The sequence below is a fragment of the Dreissena polymorpha genome, chromosome 7 (assembly GCF_020536995.1).
Source record: "Dreissena polymorpha isolate Duluth1 chromosome 7, UMN_Dpol_1.0, whole genome shotgun sequence".
NCBI lineage: Eukaryota > Metazoa > Mollusca > Bivalvia > Myida > Dreissenidae > Dreissena > Dreissena polymorpha.
Genome location: NC_068361.1, coordinates 102,383,628 through 102,401,925, shown reverse-complemented (window position 1 = coordinate 102,401,925; position 18,298 = coordinate 102,383,628). Strand labels below are relative to the sequence as shown.

General features: G+C 36.8%; 1 protein-coding gene across 3 annotated transcripts in view; it reads right to left on the bottom strand.

Moving 5' to 3' along the window:
* Positions 1–10,181, bottom strand: part of LOC127837097 (zeta-crystallin-like) — a 56,357-nt gene extending 46,176 nt beyond the window's left edge. The window contains exons 1-3 of one of the 3 annotated variants that reach the window (XR_008029097.1): positions 10,139–10,181; positions 5,182–5,303; positions 2,340–2,492 (exon numbers count right to left, since the gene is read on the bottom strand). Coding sequence is in view for 2 of the 3 variants with exons in the window: in XM_052363937.1 (XP_052219897.1) it covers positions 2,340–2,492; positions 5,182–5,289 (261 nt within the window). In the remaining variant the exon portion in view is untranslated. Of the gene's footprint in view, positions 1–2,339; positions 2,493–5,181; positions 5,304–9,916; positions 10,080–10,138 lie in introns of those variants that run through there. The other 2 variants (XM_052363937.1, XM_052363935.1) reach the window with 2 other exon arrangements.
* Positions 10,182–18,298: the final 8,117 nt, after the last annotated feature.

Here is an 18,298-nt window from a genome sequence, read left to right as displayed (position 1 = left end):
TCTCCTGTTAGTTTTGCATAAACTAGCCCAGTGTAATATAGGGTGATTCTCCTGTTAGTTTTGCATATACCAGCCCAGTGTAATATAGAGTGATTCTCCTGTTAGTTTTGCATATACCAGCCCAGTGAAATATAGAGTGATTCTCCTATTAGTTTTGCATATACCAGCCCAGTGTAATATAGAGAGATTCTCCTGTTAGTTTTGCATATACCAGCCCAGAGTAATATAAAGTGATTCTCCTCTTAGTTTTAGATATACCAGCCCAGTGTTATACAGAGTGATTCTCTAGTAGGTTTTGCATACACCAGCCGAGTGTTATATAGAGTGATTCTCCTGTTAGTTTTGCATATACTAGCCCAGTGTAATACAGAGTGATTCTCCTGTTAGTTTTGCATATACCAGCCCAGTGTAATATAGGGTGATTCTCCTGTTAGTTTTGCATATACCAGCCCAGTGTAATATAGAGTTATTCTCCTGTTAGTTTTGCATATACCAGCCCAGTGTAATATAGAGTGAGTCTCCTGTTAGTTTTGCATATATCAGCCGAGTGTTATATAGAGTGATGCTCCTGTTAGTTTTGCATATACCAGCCCAGTGTAATATAGAGTGATTCTCCTGTTAGTTTTGCATAAACTAGCCCAGTGTAATATAGGGTGATTCTCCTGTTAGTTTTGCATATACCAGCCCAGTGTAATATAGAGTGATTCTCCTGTTAGTTTTGCATATACCAGCCCAGTGTAACATAGAGTTATTCTCCTGTTAGTTTTGCATATATCAGCCGAGTGTAATACAGAGTGATTCTCCTGTTAGTTTTGCATATACCAGCCCAGTGTAATACAGAGTGATTCTCCTGTTAGTTTTGCATATACCAGCCCAGTGTAATATAGAGTGATTCTCCTGTTAGTTTTGCATATACTAGCCCAGTGTAATACAGAGTGAGTCTCCTGTTAGTTTTAGATATACCAGCCGAGTATAATATAGAGTGATTCTCCTCTTAGTTTTGCATATACCAACCCAGTGTAATATAGAGTGATTCTCCTGTTAGTTTTGCATATACCAGCCCAGTGTAATATAAAGTGATTCTCCTGTTAGTATTGCATATACCAGCCCAAAGTAATATAGAGTGATTCTCCTGTTAGTATTGCATATACCACCCCAGTGTAATATAGAGTGATTCTCCTGTTAGTATTGCATATACCAGCCCAGTGTAATAAAGAGTGATTCTCCTGTTAGTTTTAGATATACCAGCCCAGTATAATACAGAGTGATTCTCCTGTTAGTTTTGCATATACCAGCCCAGAGTAATACAGAGTGATTCTCCTGTTAGTTTTACATATACCAGCCCAGTGTAATACAGTGTGATGCTCCTGTTAGTTTTGCATATACCAGCCCAGTGAAATATAGAGTGATTCTTCTATTAGTTTTGCATATACCAGCCCAGTGTAATATAGAGTGATTCTCCTGTTAGTTTTGCATATACCAGCCCAGTGTAATATAGAGTGATTCTCCAGTAGGTTTTGCATATACCAGCCCAGTGTACTATATAGTGATTTTTCTGTTAGTATTGCATATACCAGCCCAGTGTAATACAGAGTGATTCTCCTGTTAGTTTTGCATATACTAGCCCAGTGTAATACAGAGTGATTCTCTAGTAGGTTTTGCATATACCAGCCCAATGTAATACAGAGTGATTCTCCAGTAGGTATTGCATATACCAGCCCAGTGTAATACAGAGTGTTTCTCCAGTAGGATTTGCATATATCAGCCCAGTGTTATATAGAGTTATTTTCCTGTTAGTTTTGCATATACCAGCCCAGTGTAATACAGAGTGATTCTCCAGTAGGTTTTGCATATACCAGCCCAGTGTAATACAGAGTGATTCTCCAGTATGTTTTGCATATACCAGCCCAGAGTAATACAGAGTGATTCTCCTGTAGGTTTTGCATATACCAGTCAAGTGTAATATAGAGTGATTCTCCTGTTAGTATTGCATATACCAGCCCAGTGTAATACAGAGTGATTCTCCTGTTAGTTTTGCATATACCAGCCCAGTGTAATACAGAGTGATTCTCCTGTTAGTTTTAGATATACAAGCCCAGAGTAATACAGAAATATTCCCCAATGGAGTTTTTCCAAAACCAGAACAGTGTAACACTGTAATACAGACAGATTGACTTCAGCAGTTTTGCCAACACAACTCCAGAGTAATATGTACTAATTATAATGCTCACTTAAAATCATCGGGCCATTTTTTTTCAATAAAAATAAAAACCATACTAAAATAACAATACATGTATTACAGAGCTGTCATTGAAATTGCACACTGGTGCTTAACATACCTTAAACTTTGTGACACTGGCCCCAATCTGTGACACAATTCCAGCGCCGTCAGCTCCCGGCGTGTATGGCAGAGGAGGTTTAATTGAGTATGTACCGTTACGGATGTACGTGTCCACAGGATTCACGCTGGCTGCTTTAACTTCTACCAATACCTGAAGAATGTCACACATATTACCCGGTAGGTTTACTCAGTACCAGTGATCTCCACAAACACCGGCAGGCCGGCTATTTCAATTGTTACATTCAATCTAGACGCCAGCTACTTTTCCACAAAATATCAATTACAAGAATATTGCCAAGCAATAAAAGTCCCCTACCGGTGAAACTCCACAATTTTCAGCAATATTCATAGTCTATTTGTTGCCATAGCAACCAGAATTCTTGACGTAGGAAGAAAATGAAATGACGTGCATAATCTCCAAATTGCCATCCGTCCATGTGTCAAGATTCATGAAAAAATATGAAGAACTTTTAAAATAATCGCAGGATCCAGAAAAGTGTGACAGACAGACACACAGAGCAAAAACCATAAGTCCTCTCCGGTTTCACCGGTAGGGACTTAAAATGGCACAAAAACATCTGCTTTTTTGCTTAGTTGCTGGCTTTTTTGAAAATATAACTGGCTACTCAATTTTTTTTCTGGAGAACACTGAGGTGCTCTAGAAACTGGGTCAAAATGATAGTCAAATGCTCATAAAACAGCATTGTTATCTTACAATGCTTTAACTCTCTCCGTGCGGGAACCGAATTTTGAAGGCCTTTGCAAACAGTTTGGATCCAGATGAGACGCCACAGAACGTGGCGTCTCATCTGGATCCAAACTGTTTGCTATTCTGATAGTATTCTTTGAAAAAAGTTGAAGAAAATGCTAATTTCAGAAATTCAGCAGACGACATTTTAGCAGATGACAAATTTCCCAGCATGCAAAGGGTTAAGCAGAGCATGAAACTTATTATAATACAATTGTACAGCAAAATTGGCAGTTTAAAGCTTGCTCCACAACAGCTAAATACAAAATTGTTGAACAAGTTTCATCTTCTCTTTGACTCATTTGATAAATAAAACAGCAAAAAAAATAAACAGAAATACACATATTGAAATGGTAATGCCAATCTCTTTAAAAAAAAGTAGTTTTTAAATAGAATTTTCATTTAAAAAAGAAAATGTCCATTTGTCCCCCAAAATTGTGAGTTCATAGTCTTATTTCATTTCAACTTTTAAAAAGGGGTTCATTAGCTTCAGACAAAAAAGGCTGATCACCCATTTTACAGAGTTCAAAAATGTAGACACACTGATACACCTCATGCATTCAATGTTCACATATTCCTGTGCCTATTGTCACTGATAAATGATAGCATGTGCTTGTAAATACCCCACTGTTTAATATCAATTTCTACAGGATATGTATCAATGAATTTTTAATAATGTCATTGTGTATGATTCAAGGATAAGGTGTCCACCTAGCGATCATGGGTTCAATCCCCAATCGGGAAGCGTCTTCTAGATTTTCCCCAAAGACACCAAGTACTGGTTATAGGCCCAGGAAACGGACTCGAGAGCTTTTCTATAAGCCTGAGGCTTTCAATGCAATCAAGCTTAAATAAATAGGTTAAAACTATGATTTTGTTTAACAGATTGATTTTCCAAGCTTGTGCTTTAAGTTAACCACAGTGTACAATTATTGGCATTTGATAATTGAACTGTAGAATAAATCTTTAATTTGCACTCAATTTAACTTTGCAAATCAAGATTTCGTTGACATTAGAACATTTAAAAATAACTTCTAAGGGTAAATATTTTAGCCTTTCTGCCACACTTTAGCTAAGGAATATTTCTGTAGATAATTGCATGGAGATTCGACACGTTAACATGAATTTTGAAGAGCAATCAGATTAACATGTTTGGTACAAATAGACATCATACTTTTGTTCCTGAAGTGATACACACCAAAAAACACAAATACATTCAGGAGAATATTTGTTGCTTTACTATGATCACTTCATTAAATATCGGTTGAAGCCATTGTCTATCACAGGTATACATGTCTTTAATTATATGTGAAAATATGGATGTGCGATAAATTGGAATCAGAAAAAAATAATTGTTTTGCTGAAAAAGGGATAGCAAGGTGCCACGTAGTTTGTGGAGAACACAATAACATAAACGTCCATTGCAGTTTTCTTTGCATTTTATTTCTGATTATTAAACTCAACACAATGTTTTCAAATGTTAATGAATTACAAGATAAAAGCGAGACTCTCAACGGCCTCACGACACACAAAGTTGTGTGTCCGCTTTGCCCAGTTGTGTGCATGAGACTGACCAGTTACTTAAGTCAAAATACAGATATAAACAATGAAAAAGTTGATTGTAACGTGTGCAAAAACGGATGGGCCGTGTGCAAAGCCACATGTCTACCAATTGCAACAAAAATATGATGTATGCAACGGACAAATAACGAATACATACAGCATTGCAAACACATACGGAATAGACCAATGTTTGACTTTTATAAACGAGGCAATGAAAGGATGGTCTTTGCCATATGAAATTTGGGTTATTGCTCTGATACAAATTTTGATTATTATATTTATTCAATAATGCCCAAAATATGTGTTATATTACAGAGTGAAAACTTAAGAGTAATTGCATTACTCATTTATTATGACATAATAAAGTGACAAACTTTGGCTATGCCACAAGAAACCAGAACTGTTGCCCGCTAAAGTCAAAACATTCAAAATTAAATTATGGAGTCCTATTTTTTAAGTATAACTTTTTCTTTATATAAAAATATATATATATTTGTGTTAGTTGTGTGGACAGTCATTACAGGTATACCTGTGTATCTGTAGGGACTGGTACTGGAACTTGGAAATCAACCCTTAACACTTCTGGTCCACCATACTGGGCAACACGGATGGCTCGCATCAATGCACGTCCAGACATTGTTTCTAGCTGATCTATGAAAAAACATGGGACAAAATTGTCACAAAACCAAGTTTTTAATTTGAAAAAGTCTAATAAAGGGAGACAACTCAAACTGAACTGATTGTTTAAAGTTACCCACCTTGTTTCAAAATAAATCTATTTTTAGTCGTGGCGACCTTGACCTTGGAGATATGGATGTAATTCTTTCGTGCGACACACTGTCCAATGATGGTGAACAAATGTGCAAAATGATTTTAAAATCTCACAATGAACAACAAAGTTATGGCCCGGACAAGCTTGTTCCGCCCGCCCGCCGACATTCGACAATCTAATAACCAGTTTTTTCCTTCGGAAAACCTGGTTAAAAACCTGGCTAAAAACATAAAAAGAATGGCACTTTTTCTGCGAAAAATACCATGATAACATGTCTGCATATTTTTCATGTGTCAAACAAACCTTTATTGAACAAGAGCTGTGTTCGTGAAACACAATGCCCCCTACTGCACCGCTTTGAAACCATATATTCTACCTTTGACCTTGAAGGATGAACTATCACCACTCAAAATGTGCAGCTCCACGAGATACGCATGCATGCCAAATATGGAGTTGCTATCTTCAAAATTGCAAAATTTGATCTTTGACCTTGAAGGATGGCCTTGACCTTTCACAGATAAAAATGTACAGGTCCATGAGATACGCATGCATGCGAAATATCAAGTTGCTATTTTCAATATTGCAAAATTTGACCTTGAACTTGAAGGATGACCTTGACCTTTCACCGCTCAAAATGTGCAGCTCCATCATCAATGAGATACACATGCATGCCAAATATCAAGTTGCTATCTTCAATATTGCAAAATTTGACCTTTCACTGACTTTGAAGGATGGCATTGACCTTGACCTTTCACCACTCAAAATGTTCAGCTCCATGAGATACACATGCATGCCAATTATCAAGTTGCCATGTTCAACATCGTCAAAGTTATTGCCATTAAAGTTTTCGAACGACGGACAGACTGACTGACGGACAGTTCAACTGCCATATGCCACCCTACTGGGGGCATGAAAACGAAAGAAACCAAACAGCCCAGGGTCTTTCACATGATGTTAATGAATACAATCTTTATGGCTTTTACAAGTTCAATAATGATGAGTTTTGAAACCTGCAAACTTTGTCAAAGGAAAAGCCATGCCAATATCTAGATTTAGGGGATCATAACACAGAAATACATGGCTATGTTGAAGAGACTACATAATTCAGGAACCTGTGTAGATCATTGCACATGAAAATTGTGTCATGCACATTAAGATGACATCTTTCAAGTTTCATTTCAATAGCTTCACAAATGCAGGTGTTAAAAGCTTCAAATACATTATGCATAAAAATGGCTATGTTCAGGGAAAATGATACCAAAAGGTGTGGATCACAGTATGTGAACATTGTTTTGGACTATTGTGAAAATAGAGAGCTCAAGGGGGGATTGAACCAACGACCCCCAGAGTGGTAGTCAGACACTTTAACCGCATCGCTAAAAGGCTAGCCCAAGTTTGCTGTTGGAAGTAACGTTAAATCACTACAGGACAACTAAATTTAGTTAAACTTCCAACAGCCTTAAATACATGACAATGACATATTTGTGGTTTCAATAAAATCATCTTGAGTATCAGAAGTTAACTCCACAAACCTTTAATTATTTGTAATTCTAACACGGCACGCGACTTTTTTTCTATAGACAAAGAAGGAAATCAAGTGTTTGTTATTCTGCAATAAATTATGGGCGGAGCTTAATGTTTCAAAACTAATTCTGAATAAATAAAAAAAAATATTGCAGTAAAATACACGTGCTAAAACTCGCTCTAAAAGAAATGTAATAAATGTAGCATGTATATAAATGTAATGAAACAACAAATTGTATATTTGGTGATAAGTGGCATAACCACGCCAACAAAGAATGTTATTTGTTAGGAAACGTAATTAAGAAAACATTTATAGCATGTCAGCTTTTCAGTAGCATCAATAAACGTGACGTCATTTAGTTTCTACGATTGTTGTACTCAATGAAAGTGATGTCATTTGCAAAATATTTATGAATGAAAATGACGCCATATGTTTGTACATTTCAATGACATCACTAAATAGTGAACTTTGTACTAAAAAGGGCGGAGTATTGAAAAATATAGTTCACGTCCAAAAGCTTGAACCAAATCAATCAGAATCTTGTTAGAATCGAAATAATATTTTTCTATGATGGTTTTTTGTCGAATAAACCACAGTAAGGAGTATAGATGCGTGTTATCAAATCACTCTTGCTTCGCACTTGTGATTTAATTCCTACGCATCTATACTCCTTACTGTGGGTTATTCGACAACAAACCATGATAGAAAAATATTATTTCTTAATGAAATGGCACAGTTCAAGGGCACGAAACTCAGGGATGTGTAGAACACTGCATGTGAAAATTGTGTTTTGCACATTTACACTTAATGGTGACACATATTTTAATGATCAATTCAATTGCTTGACCAATGTAGAACTAGAAGTACTTTGCACCACAAACTTATAACATTTTAAGCATTAAAATGGAACTGTTTGTGGGCAAATAACTCAGGTATGCAGCGCTACCGATGGGTCAAACTTTTCTGTAGCCGAATTTACGTCATTATGTATCACTCTGAATTCTTATTTTTATGGATGTGTGATGGATAATTTTGAAGAAAAACTTTTAGCCAAATGGCAATTTCTTGAGTCAAATTCTCTTATTTGTAGCCATTGGCTGGTATGTGTGGCTCATTGGTAAATTGTGTCCTGCACTTATTGCAACATTCCTTTCTCTAACGTCAGAACCTCTGGGTCGCTGTATATATGTCCTCATAAAAGCTCGGGCGAGGACAGGAAACTATGGTCAACTCGCCTTTAAATCTTTTGGACAACATGCCCCAACAAGACAACTACCCCCAATTTATTTTCATATAACTCATTGGTTCTTGATTTAAATTATTTTATCTGCATATGTTTTGTAAAGTTCGAGAGTCGTGTATGTATTATACCTGAATGACTACAGAGCAGAAACAAAGGGCAAAAAAGAGATGCACGTTTAACGTGGCGTGCTGAAATAATTTCTCATTATCTATCTCTATCTATACACAGGTGGTTAGCGTGTGGCTATGATATTAATTAGTGAAAACATCATTTTGAATGATAAATATATGATAATCATATTATAACGAAAAATTAACTTTTCTGAAAAAAAAAAATAACCACTTGTGTATCTATATATACTGCTAGTCGCCAACAATTAGCATTATAAGCAGGCGCGTGTCAATGCTAGAAAATTAAAGGAAGAAATGTACAGGAGATGAAAAGTAATACATAAAGTATTTGTGAGACATAGAAACAAAGGTGAAAATGTTAATTAAAAGAAGAAATATACAGATGAAAGGTTAAAAACAGCCAGCCTGCTTAGAAACTGTGGTCTAGTTTGGTCACCCCCTGCCTAAACTGGTCCAGGGTAGGTGCCTGTTCAATATTGCCTGATAGGGAGTTCCAAAGGATGATAGTAGCTGGATAGAATGAAAATTTATAATAATTACTGGGAGTGGGAATTTGTCTGAATGAAAGAGGGTGCAGATGTCTAGTGAGCCGGGTCAGAGGAATGACGTAAGGAGGCATTGGTACAGCAACCAGTCCGTGGACAATTTTGTAAAACATCAGTAGCCGGGAGTCCTACCTTCTGTTTTCAAGAGAATGCCACCCTAATGTTTCTAGCATGTGTGTGACACTGTTGTGATATGAGTAGTCATTGGTGACCCATCGAGCGGCCCTGCATTGGACCATTTCGATCTTGTTGATGTTGTGTTGTGTGTGGGGACTCCACACTGAGCTACTATACTCAAGTTGTGGGCGGACAAGGGTTTTGAAGGCAAATTCTCTGATGCGTGGGTGCTTAAAGGGGATGTTGCGTTTGATGAAGTTAAGTGTTTGACTGGCTATTGCGGTGACCTGGTTTATGTGTTTGTTCCAACTGAGGTCGGATGTGATGCTAGCACCCAAGTATTTAGCATCACTAACTGTCTCAAGGGTTTGACCATGGAGTGTGTATGTGGATTTTAACCATTCCCTTCATAAATTCATTTAATTTGAAATGCAATCATTTTTCAGCAATTTTGTTTGCCCGATTGGGATAAGTACCAGCCCAATTTTTGCCATGTGTCACATAAATCACAACTGATGACATGTTGGCGAGGTGTGACTATCTGCTCACAAGAAGTACACAATTCGTCTCCCATAAGTACATGTCGATATCACAGGGATCGTTAGGTAAAAAATACTCTATTATACTATATATATATATATATATATATATATATATATATATATATATATATATATATATATATATATATGTAGTATAATAGAATATTTTTACTTAACGGTCCCTATGGTCGATATATGAATTCACGAATGACGATGCCATAGCCAAGTTGCTTATTATATACACTTTCGAATATCTTGAGATCAAAAGATGCAAACTAGCTTAAAGTTGATAAAAACGATAGAATCTATGCTATTAATAAGCCAAACATCTGATCAAACATTTAGAAAAAAGTACTACGTTACAATAAAATAAGGGCGAAACAACCCACTTGTAAGGGCGAAACGACCCAGTGCGAAACGACTCAGGGTGACCTAGGGCGAACACGTGTTAGCCTTTAGGGCGAAACGACAAGTCACAAGATACCGATTGAGGAGAAAACAATGTAAGTTCAGGTATGCACAGTTCACCGAACAAAAGGGTAACACGTTTACGATTTTTCTGAACGTTTACACGCAATGAAACACAGGTTCTTGAACAAAAAAGAAAGTACCTGTAAAATGAAAATAGCGAAACGTGACCGCTTACAAACCGAAACTAGAATGATCTCCGGATGTTTATATTCATTGCGCTTCCCATTCGCGCATCGAAATTAACAAAGGTTACAACCTATTTGTATGTTCAAATTGTATTAAAATTCCGTACTTGGTCACCGGACATGGTTTTTTAATCATTCGTTACCAACAATTATAGCAATAAACAATCAACATTGACTATGCGCAGTATAAATTTCGAGCTACAAATCTAACAGTGGTTGGTAACGATAAAAAAAAACATTCTCGGCATCGCGAATGAACTCCATATAATTTTCGGACGCTTACAACTACAACTAATATAGTAAGGATAACAAACCGAACAAATTCGCATTGATAAGGAAAGTTTTTGGATTCTTCTTAAACTGAACACCATTAGCATGTCATTTGAATTGCTTAATTTAATAGGAGGGCTAATGTCGGGGGGAGCATTTGTCTTGATTCCATTGATCTTGATCTTGATGTGTTATGGTGAAACATTGAAAAACGTTTACTCACCGCGCGTGCGTCAAGTAGCTGTGAAACATACTTAGTTTTCGAGCCCCCCTCTAATTTGGTTTATAAACACAGAAACAGGATCGTTAGTAGCTGTTTGATATTTGCGAATCAAGTCCGGAGGAAGAGAGTTCCAGTCACATATTGTGTTTGGGATGAAACTGAACTTCAGTACGTTTGTCCTTGTCGAAATTCTGTTAAAATGTTCATTATGCATGTTTTTGGTAAAACGAATAGGTCGATGAAGTTTATCCAATGGTAAATTTGCACGTGAATTAAGTCCTTTACATAGTAATATTAGTCTATTTTGTTTTCTTCTTTCTTTCAAAAGTTGTAATTCTAATTCTTTTAAAATTTTAGTCATGGATCCTGGTTCATAGTCCCGATAATTAGAAGTGATGAATCTAGCTGAACGCTTTTGTACGCTTTCAAGGTTTTCTTGTAAATAAATTTGATGCGGATCCCAGGCCGCGCTGGCATATTCTAACACTGGGCGGATTAGGCCTTTGTATGCCTGAAGTTTTACGTCTTGAGGACACATGGATAAATTTCTTTTGAGAAGACCTAACGTTATGTACGATTTGTTGCAGACTTCATTGATATGTTTGCTCCAATTCAGATCACATGTGATATTCTCTCCAAGATATTTAATACAAGATAAGAAGTCTAGACGAGTATTTTTCAATGTGTAGTCAAAATTAATTTTCGTCTTTTTGCGTGAAAGAGTCATCATCTTGCATTTACTGGGTTGGAATCTCATACCCCAAGAAGTGGCCCAATTACCAAGTTTATTAATGTCCGATTGTAGATCTAAGCAGTCTTCAAAATTATTAATTTCCCTATAGCAAACACAATCGTCGGCAAAAAGTCTAATATTCGAAGTTATGTCCATAGAGATGTCATTAATATGCACTAAAAATAGGATAGGGCCTAACACAGTTCCCTGCGGTACTCCGGATTTAACAATTGATGAATCTGATCTGGCGCCATTAACTACAACGCATTGCTTACGGTTTACTAAAAATGAGTCTATCCACTGTAGAATGTTTACGGGAACTCCATATTTGTGTAATTTAGTTGTTAATAATTCATGAGGCACGGTGTCGAACGCTTTTTCGAAGTCTAGTATAAAAATGTCCACTTGTTTGGATTTATCTATAGATGTTGCCCAGTCATTAATGACTGTTACAAGTTGGGTTTCACAACTGTGATTTTTACGGAAAGCATGTTAATTTTTGTTCAGAATAGAGTTGTTATCAAAATGTTGCATTAAGTTGGAACAGATGATGTGCTCTAGAAGTTTGCAACATATGCAAGTCAACGACACAGGTCTATAATTACTAGGTTTTGATCTGTCATCTTTCTTGTATAACGGACAAATATTTGCTGATTTCCAATCCTCCGGAATAGTAATGATGTTTACTGATTGTTGAAAGAGATGCGCTAAGACGCTTGATATACTAGTTGCAAGTTCTTTTAAAAATACTTTTGGATGTATACTATCAGGAGACATGGCCTTGGTTGTATTTAAGCCTTTAAGCAATTTTTCTACTCCTTTTTCAGTAATATTTATTAAGTCCATTTGTTCATATAATGGTGTTTCATAAGGAACTGATGTATATTCGGTGTGCGTAAAGACACTGGTGAATTGTTCATTTAAAACTTTAGCTTTATCTAAATCTGATTCTACAGTAGAGCCACATTTTGTTGTTAACGGGGGTATACCCTGTTTGTCGGATTTTTGACAGCTTATGTATTTCCAAAAAGGCTTAGAGTCTGTTTTAATTTCACCAATTAAATTATTCACATAATTGTCATGAGCATCTTGAACTTCAGTTTTGACTTGTTTTCTTAACAATTTCCACTTATTCTTCAGTCTGATATTTCCAGTTTTTTTTTAATTTGCGTGAGTTTTATTTCTACGTTTTACTAATGTTTTGATTTCTCGGGTAATCCAAGGTAAAGATTGTACACTTTTAGATATTTTACTTGGAACATGAGTGTCTATACATTTTAATAAGAATTTCTTGATTAATTGCCAATTTTCTTCCACTGTTCTGGAGTTTTGATAACCGTTAAAAATATTTGTCCTTAGCAAAGTCCGAAGTTTCCTTTCTCATTGCGTCATAATCTCCTTTTGAATATTGGAAATAAGAACGTTTTGGTTGTTTCTTGTACGGGATGTCACACTTTAACGTACCAGCGCTAACATCATGATCACTAAACTTGTCTGGCGAGTAGATATTTTCAAATTGACCGGGTAGTGTTGTAATTAACAAATCCAGAGTGTTTTCGTCCCTCGTGGGAAAATTTACGAGTTGTCCAGCACTATGTTCGTCTAGGATATCAATAAGGGATTGGCCTTCACAGTCCGATAAGCATGATGACGTAAATTTATTTTGTTTATTTTGCCAGTTTATTTTTCTGAAGTTAAAATCACCCAATACATGTATACATGGTGTGACATTTTCTTTCACATAAGATTTAATTTTACAAAACTGATCTTTAAATAAGACAAGATGATCTACTGGAGGCATCCGGCTGCCTTCACCAACTGCCGAAGAAGTGAGTTTTCCCTTTTAAAGATAATTATGCCCATACTGATTCTGATACATTTTCAACTGAGTTTAACGGAGAAGAAAGTAGATTAGATTTGATGAGTAACATCGTACCACCACCGTTTAAATTTCTGTCCTTTCTATATATGTCATATTCTAAACTGTCTGGTATAATTTCATTTGATTTAATACTATTATCCAACTTGGTTTCCTGTATTGCGACCACGTCCGGACTTCCGTTGCTAAGAAGGTTTGTAGTTCCAGTTTTTTTTTCCCCTAACACTGTTGATATTTATTGACATAATAACGAGTTTACTCCTATTTATTGAACGTACTTGCTTTTTAATACTTTTATAAGTATCAGATAGAACTTCAAATTGGTTTCTGGTTTCATAATCTGACAATACACTAGAAAAAGATGATGAAATGTTATCTGAGTCACACTTTGGGCACGACAAAGAGCAGTTTGTGGCTTGCACGATCAGGCATGAAATACTGTGCACGGTTTCTCCTCCGTTAAATTATTCCCATACAAAAACACTTTTATAACATGTATTGTTAGATTCAGTGTTACAATCACTAGAACTCCATTTATTAAAGAATTTTTATATCTACCATAGTAATGTGATCCAAAGGATAAAGAGCGACCATGGACTATTTTCATGGTGCTCCTTGAAAAAAAACTTTAAAATAGTTTGTTAAAATTGAGACATGCATATATTGCTTACATAAAATGCGCATACTTGTTGACTTACTTCAAAGTAAACACTTAAAATATCAAAATGGAATTAAATTTCATAGGTGTTTTTGGCCATTTCAACCGTAGTTAGCCCATTTTATCAGTTTTTGGGAATGGCAATGAAAAACTTTTTTTTCCAAAAACACAAACACATCCCTGGTTTAAACGATATATACAAACTGTCAAATAGGTCAATAAATAGGTCAATTCAATCCTTTTATGTTTTTTTATGTTTAGTGTAACTTGCAACCACGACACAATAACTCAGAACGACACAAAATAAAATTCAGAACAAAGTCTTTTATAAAGTTGATTTCAATTTAATTATGTTTATAATAATGATAATTATTATTATTTGATGTTATTGCATTTTGTACAAAGTCTCAAAATAATATAATTTCAAAGTTCTAAATAACAATTGTCTGCTTAATTTTATGAATTCAGAAATACGTCTAAATGTTCTGATACAAGTTATTCATCAAATCGAGCTGAATTGCCTGTTTATTAAAAGCTCTCTTTTATATTAAATGGTTGCGAATAGTTTTGTACTTTGAACAATAGACCCATGTCGCTCTTGGATATAAGAACACCGTTACCCACAAGAAATGCACGTGTCTCATGGTGTTGCATAGTGTAACTAGATACAGACTATAGATAGCTGCATGCTTGAATAACCTTACTATTACGTTGTACAGTGTGCTGATAAGCCAGTCTCACTTGAGCCACCAACGTAGTGACATGCAAAAGAAAAAAGTAACATAATTAAATAGTATAGCGCACATTTGTGTTTGTTATTACTAAAACTATTCACATGAGTGAAAGAACAACTACGCATAACATCAACGTATGAAACTTGGTGATAGAATTTGAGTGATTCATCGACATCACATAAGTTTAAAAAAATGGATTTAAGTGGCATCCAAACTCCGCGAATGGACTGGAACTCGTTCTATTTACCCGAAGCATTCGACAAATTTGAACGTCACGTGAATCTCATGTTTAGTGGACCTTTGAAGAACAAATCAGAGGGAGAACATGTATCATATTTTTTATTGTGGATTGGTGACAGAGGACGTGACATTCACAGCATGTGGAAAGACATTTCACCAGAAAATGCAAAGAAGATAAAACATATTATGAACGTTTCAGAAATTACGTGCAGCCAAAGTTATATCCGATCTTTGCCCGGTTCAAGTTTTACAAACAGATGCAGGACAACGACTCCATTGACGCATATATTACACGCTTGCAACTTTGTGCACAAGACTGCAACTTTGCCGAAAAGACGGATGAAATAATTAGAGATAGGATCGTTTTTGGCAGAAATTCGCCAAAGTTACGCGAGAAGCCAATCAATATCGGTGCAGAGTTGACACTCGATGTAGCCATACAGACGGCGCAAAGTCTGGAGTACTCAAGGGAGCAGCTGCGCTCCGTGAACAACGAAGTAGACGCGTGCCGATCCAGGCCAGTGCACCAGAGACCGATGCAACCGCATCGCCAACGACAACAACGTCGGGCAACAGCTACTGATGCAGGTCCAAGTCTACCTACTAAACACAAGCCGTGTTTCAACTGTGATACATTTCAAAACTTTGGACAATGCCCAGCAAAAGGAAAGCGGTGCCGCAAGTGCAACAAACGTAACCATTTCGCAAAGTGTTGCCGTTCTAAAAACACTAATATACACACTGTGGACAATGACACAACAAGTCATGGTGTAATAGCGGATGTACATGAATTAAATATTGACACGGTAAGCACATTTTGTTCTACCGATCGTGCAATGGTTCGTCTCCCCATTGGCCCTAATCAATGTCCCATTAGTTTTAAAATTGATACTGGAAGTTCAGTAAACATTCTGCCGAAGAAAGAGTTTAATGGTCTGAACATTCATTCCCCATTGGAACCCCCTATTGGCATTTTGATTGCCTATACGGGTAACAGACTTCCAGTTGTAGGGAAAATCAAATTGCGATGTTCACACAAAGACAAAATTGTGAGCACGTGGTTTCATGTCGTAGATTCCCCGTCAGTACCTCTCTTAAGCCTAAGAACATCAACCGATAGATAGGATTAATTCAGTGGACATGTACTGTTGATAGCCCAATCACAAGAGCTAAATAAAAAAAGTGTGTTATCAGATTACAAAGATCTCTTTGAAGGAATCCGGGGTCATCCCTGGCACTTACAAGCTTCATTTGAAGCCAGATGCTATACCAGACGTTAATCCTCCTAGGAGCGTTCCGGAAGCATTACGCAATAGAATACACGAAGAGCTTGACAGAATGGAAAACAATGACATAATTTCTAAGGTCAATACACCCACAGACTGGGTAAATTCACTTGTAGTGGTTGAAAAGCCGAACACTGGACAGTTAAGAATATGTCTTGACCCAAAAGCACTGAATGACGCTATTCGAAGACCACATTATCCTATGCCAACACTTGACGACGTGACGTAACAGTTAGCTGAATGCAAATATTTCAGTCTATTAGACAGTACACATGCTTACTGGAGTGTAAGGCTTGACGATGAGTCATCTTACCTGACAACATTCAGTACCCCATTTGGGATAAAATCATCTCAGGACATTTTTGTACAGAAAATTGATGAGATATTTGGGGACCTGACAGGTGTACGCACGATAGTTGACGACATATTAACAAGTGGACGTACAAGAATTGAGCATGACAGAAATCTCACTGCTTCGCTTCAACGTGCACGTGAAAATGGCATAAAATTTAATCCTGACAAATGTCGTATGGGATTGTCCGAAGTACCATTCTTTGGTCCCTTGATCACGTCATCTGGACTGAAACCAGACAGTACTAAGATTGAGGCATGTGTCAATGTAGAAGCGCCAAGGACACGCGGCGAACTTGAAACATTTTTGGGTATGGTTACTTATCTGCAGAAATTTGCCCCAAAATTGGCTGAGATAACAAACCCATTGAGAATGCTTCTGAAAAAAGACGTTGAATTTGTATGGGATCAGCCACAATCAGATGCCTTTTCTAAAGTTAAGCAGGTCATAACACAAAGCCCAGTGCTAGCTTACTTTGACCCCAAGAAGCCGGTTTACATTGAATGTGACGCTTCCATGAACAGTGTAGGTGCAGCGATCTTGCAAGATGGTCAGCCAGTTGCATATGCATCTAAGACATTGACACAGACAGAACGAAATTATGCAAACATTGAACGTGAAATGCTAGCTATAGTGTTCGCATGCAGCGTTTTCACCAGTACATATATGGCAGACATGTAATTGTTCATTCTGACCATAAGCCCTTATCTGCGATAATGAAGAAGCCATTACATGCAGCATCACCTCGTTTGCAAAGGATGATGCTTAGTTTGCAAAACTATGACATTGATGCTAGAAATGTGAGCGGGAAAGAAGTTCCCATCGGGGATTTCCTGTCACGACAGCCAATGTCATACTGCTCTGAAATCGAAGGTCTTGACCTTCACGTTCTTACGTTGCTTTTGAGCATGACCTATAATGACCGAGGTCTTGAAAACGTGAGAAACGAGACAAGAACTGACCTACAGATGATAGCCCTAGAGGATGGCCAAGCGCTAGGTCAGATTGTCCTGACATGATACGCGAGTATTTCAATCACATGGACGAACTTTCGACAGCCGATGACCTAATTTTTAGAGGGCAGACACTGGTCATTCCCAAGCGACTCCGACCACACATGTAAGAACAAGTTCATTTAGGTCACATGGGCATTGAAAAAAGCACACAAAGAGCCAAACCCTTACAGAAAAAGAATATTTGCTGCAACTTTGCCGCAACTTTGCGGCAAAAAGTTGCGGCAAACATTTTTGTTTGCGGGAAAGTTTGCAAGAAATTTGCAGGGCATTGCGGCTAACCGCAAAGTTTCTGCAAAGTTGCCGCAAACAAAAAAGTTTGCCGCAAAGTTGCAGCAAACATTCAGTTTCTGTCAGGGATCTCTTCTGATTGGTTCATTCCAAATTGTGAGCCAAAATTTGAATGTGTAAACATGCAGTTAGATCCACACAGGGTCTGTTACTGGTTTGAAATTTAGTTTCAAAGCAATGTTTGGACTTTTTAAAGTTAAAGTATTAACAATATCCTGAAATAAAGACTTTGATGAACATTCTTAAACAATTTTTATGTGGAAATCAACATTGTGTGTGTCAACAAGTCTAAAAGAGGAATTCAGTGAGTTATGAAGTGGCCATTTTTGAAATGCTTTGAACTATTAAACAGGTTTGTATCGTTTTTCTTATAATGTTAAGTTTAATTTAATTATATTGTTTCACAGTTTTGGTGGTTGATTAACATTTAAAATAA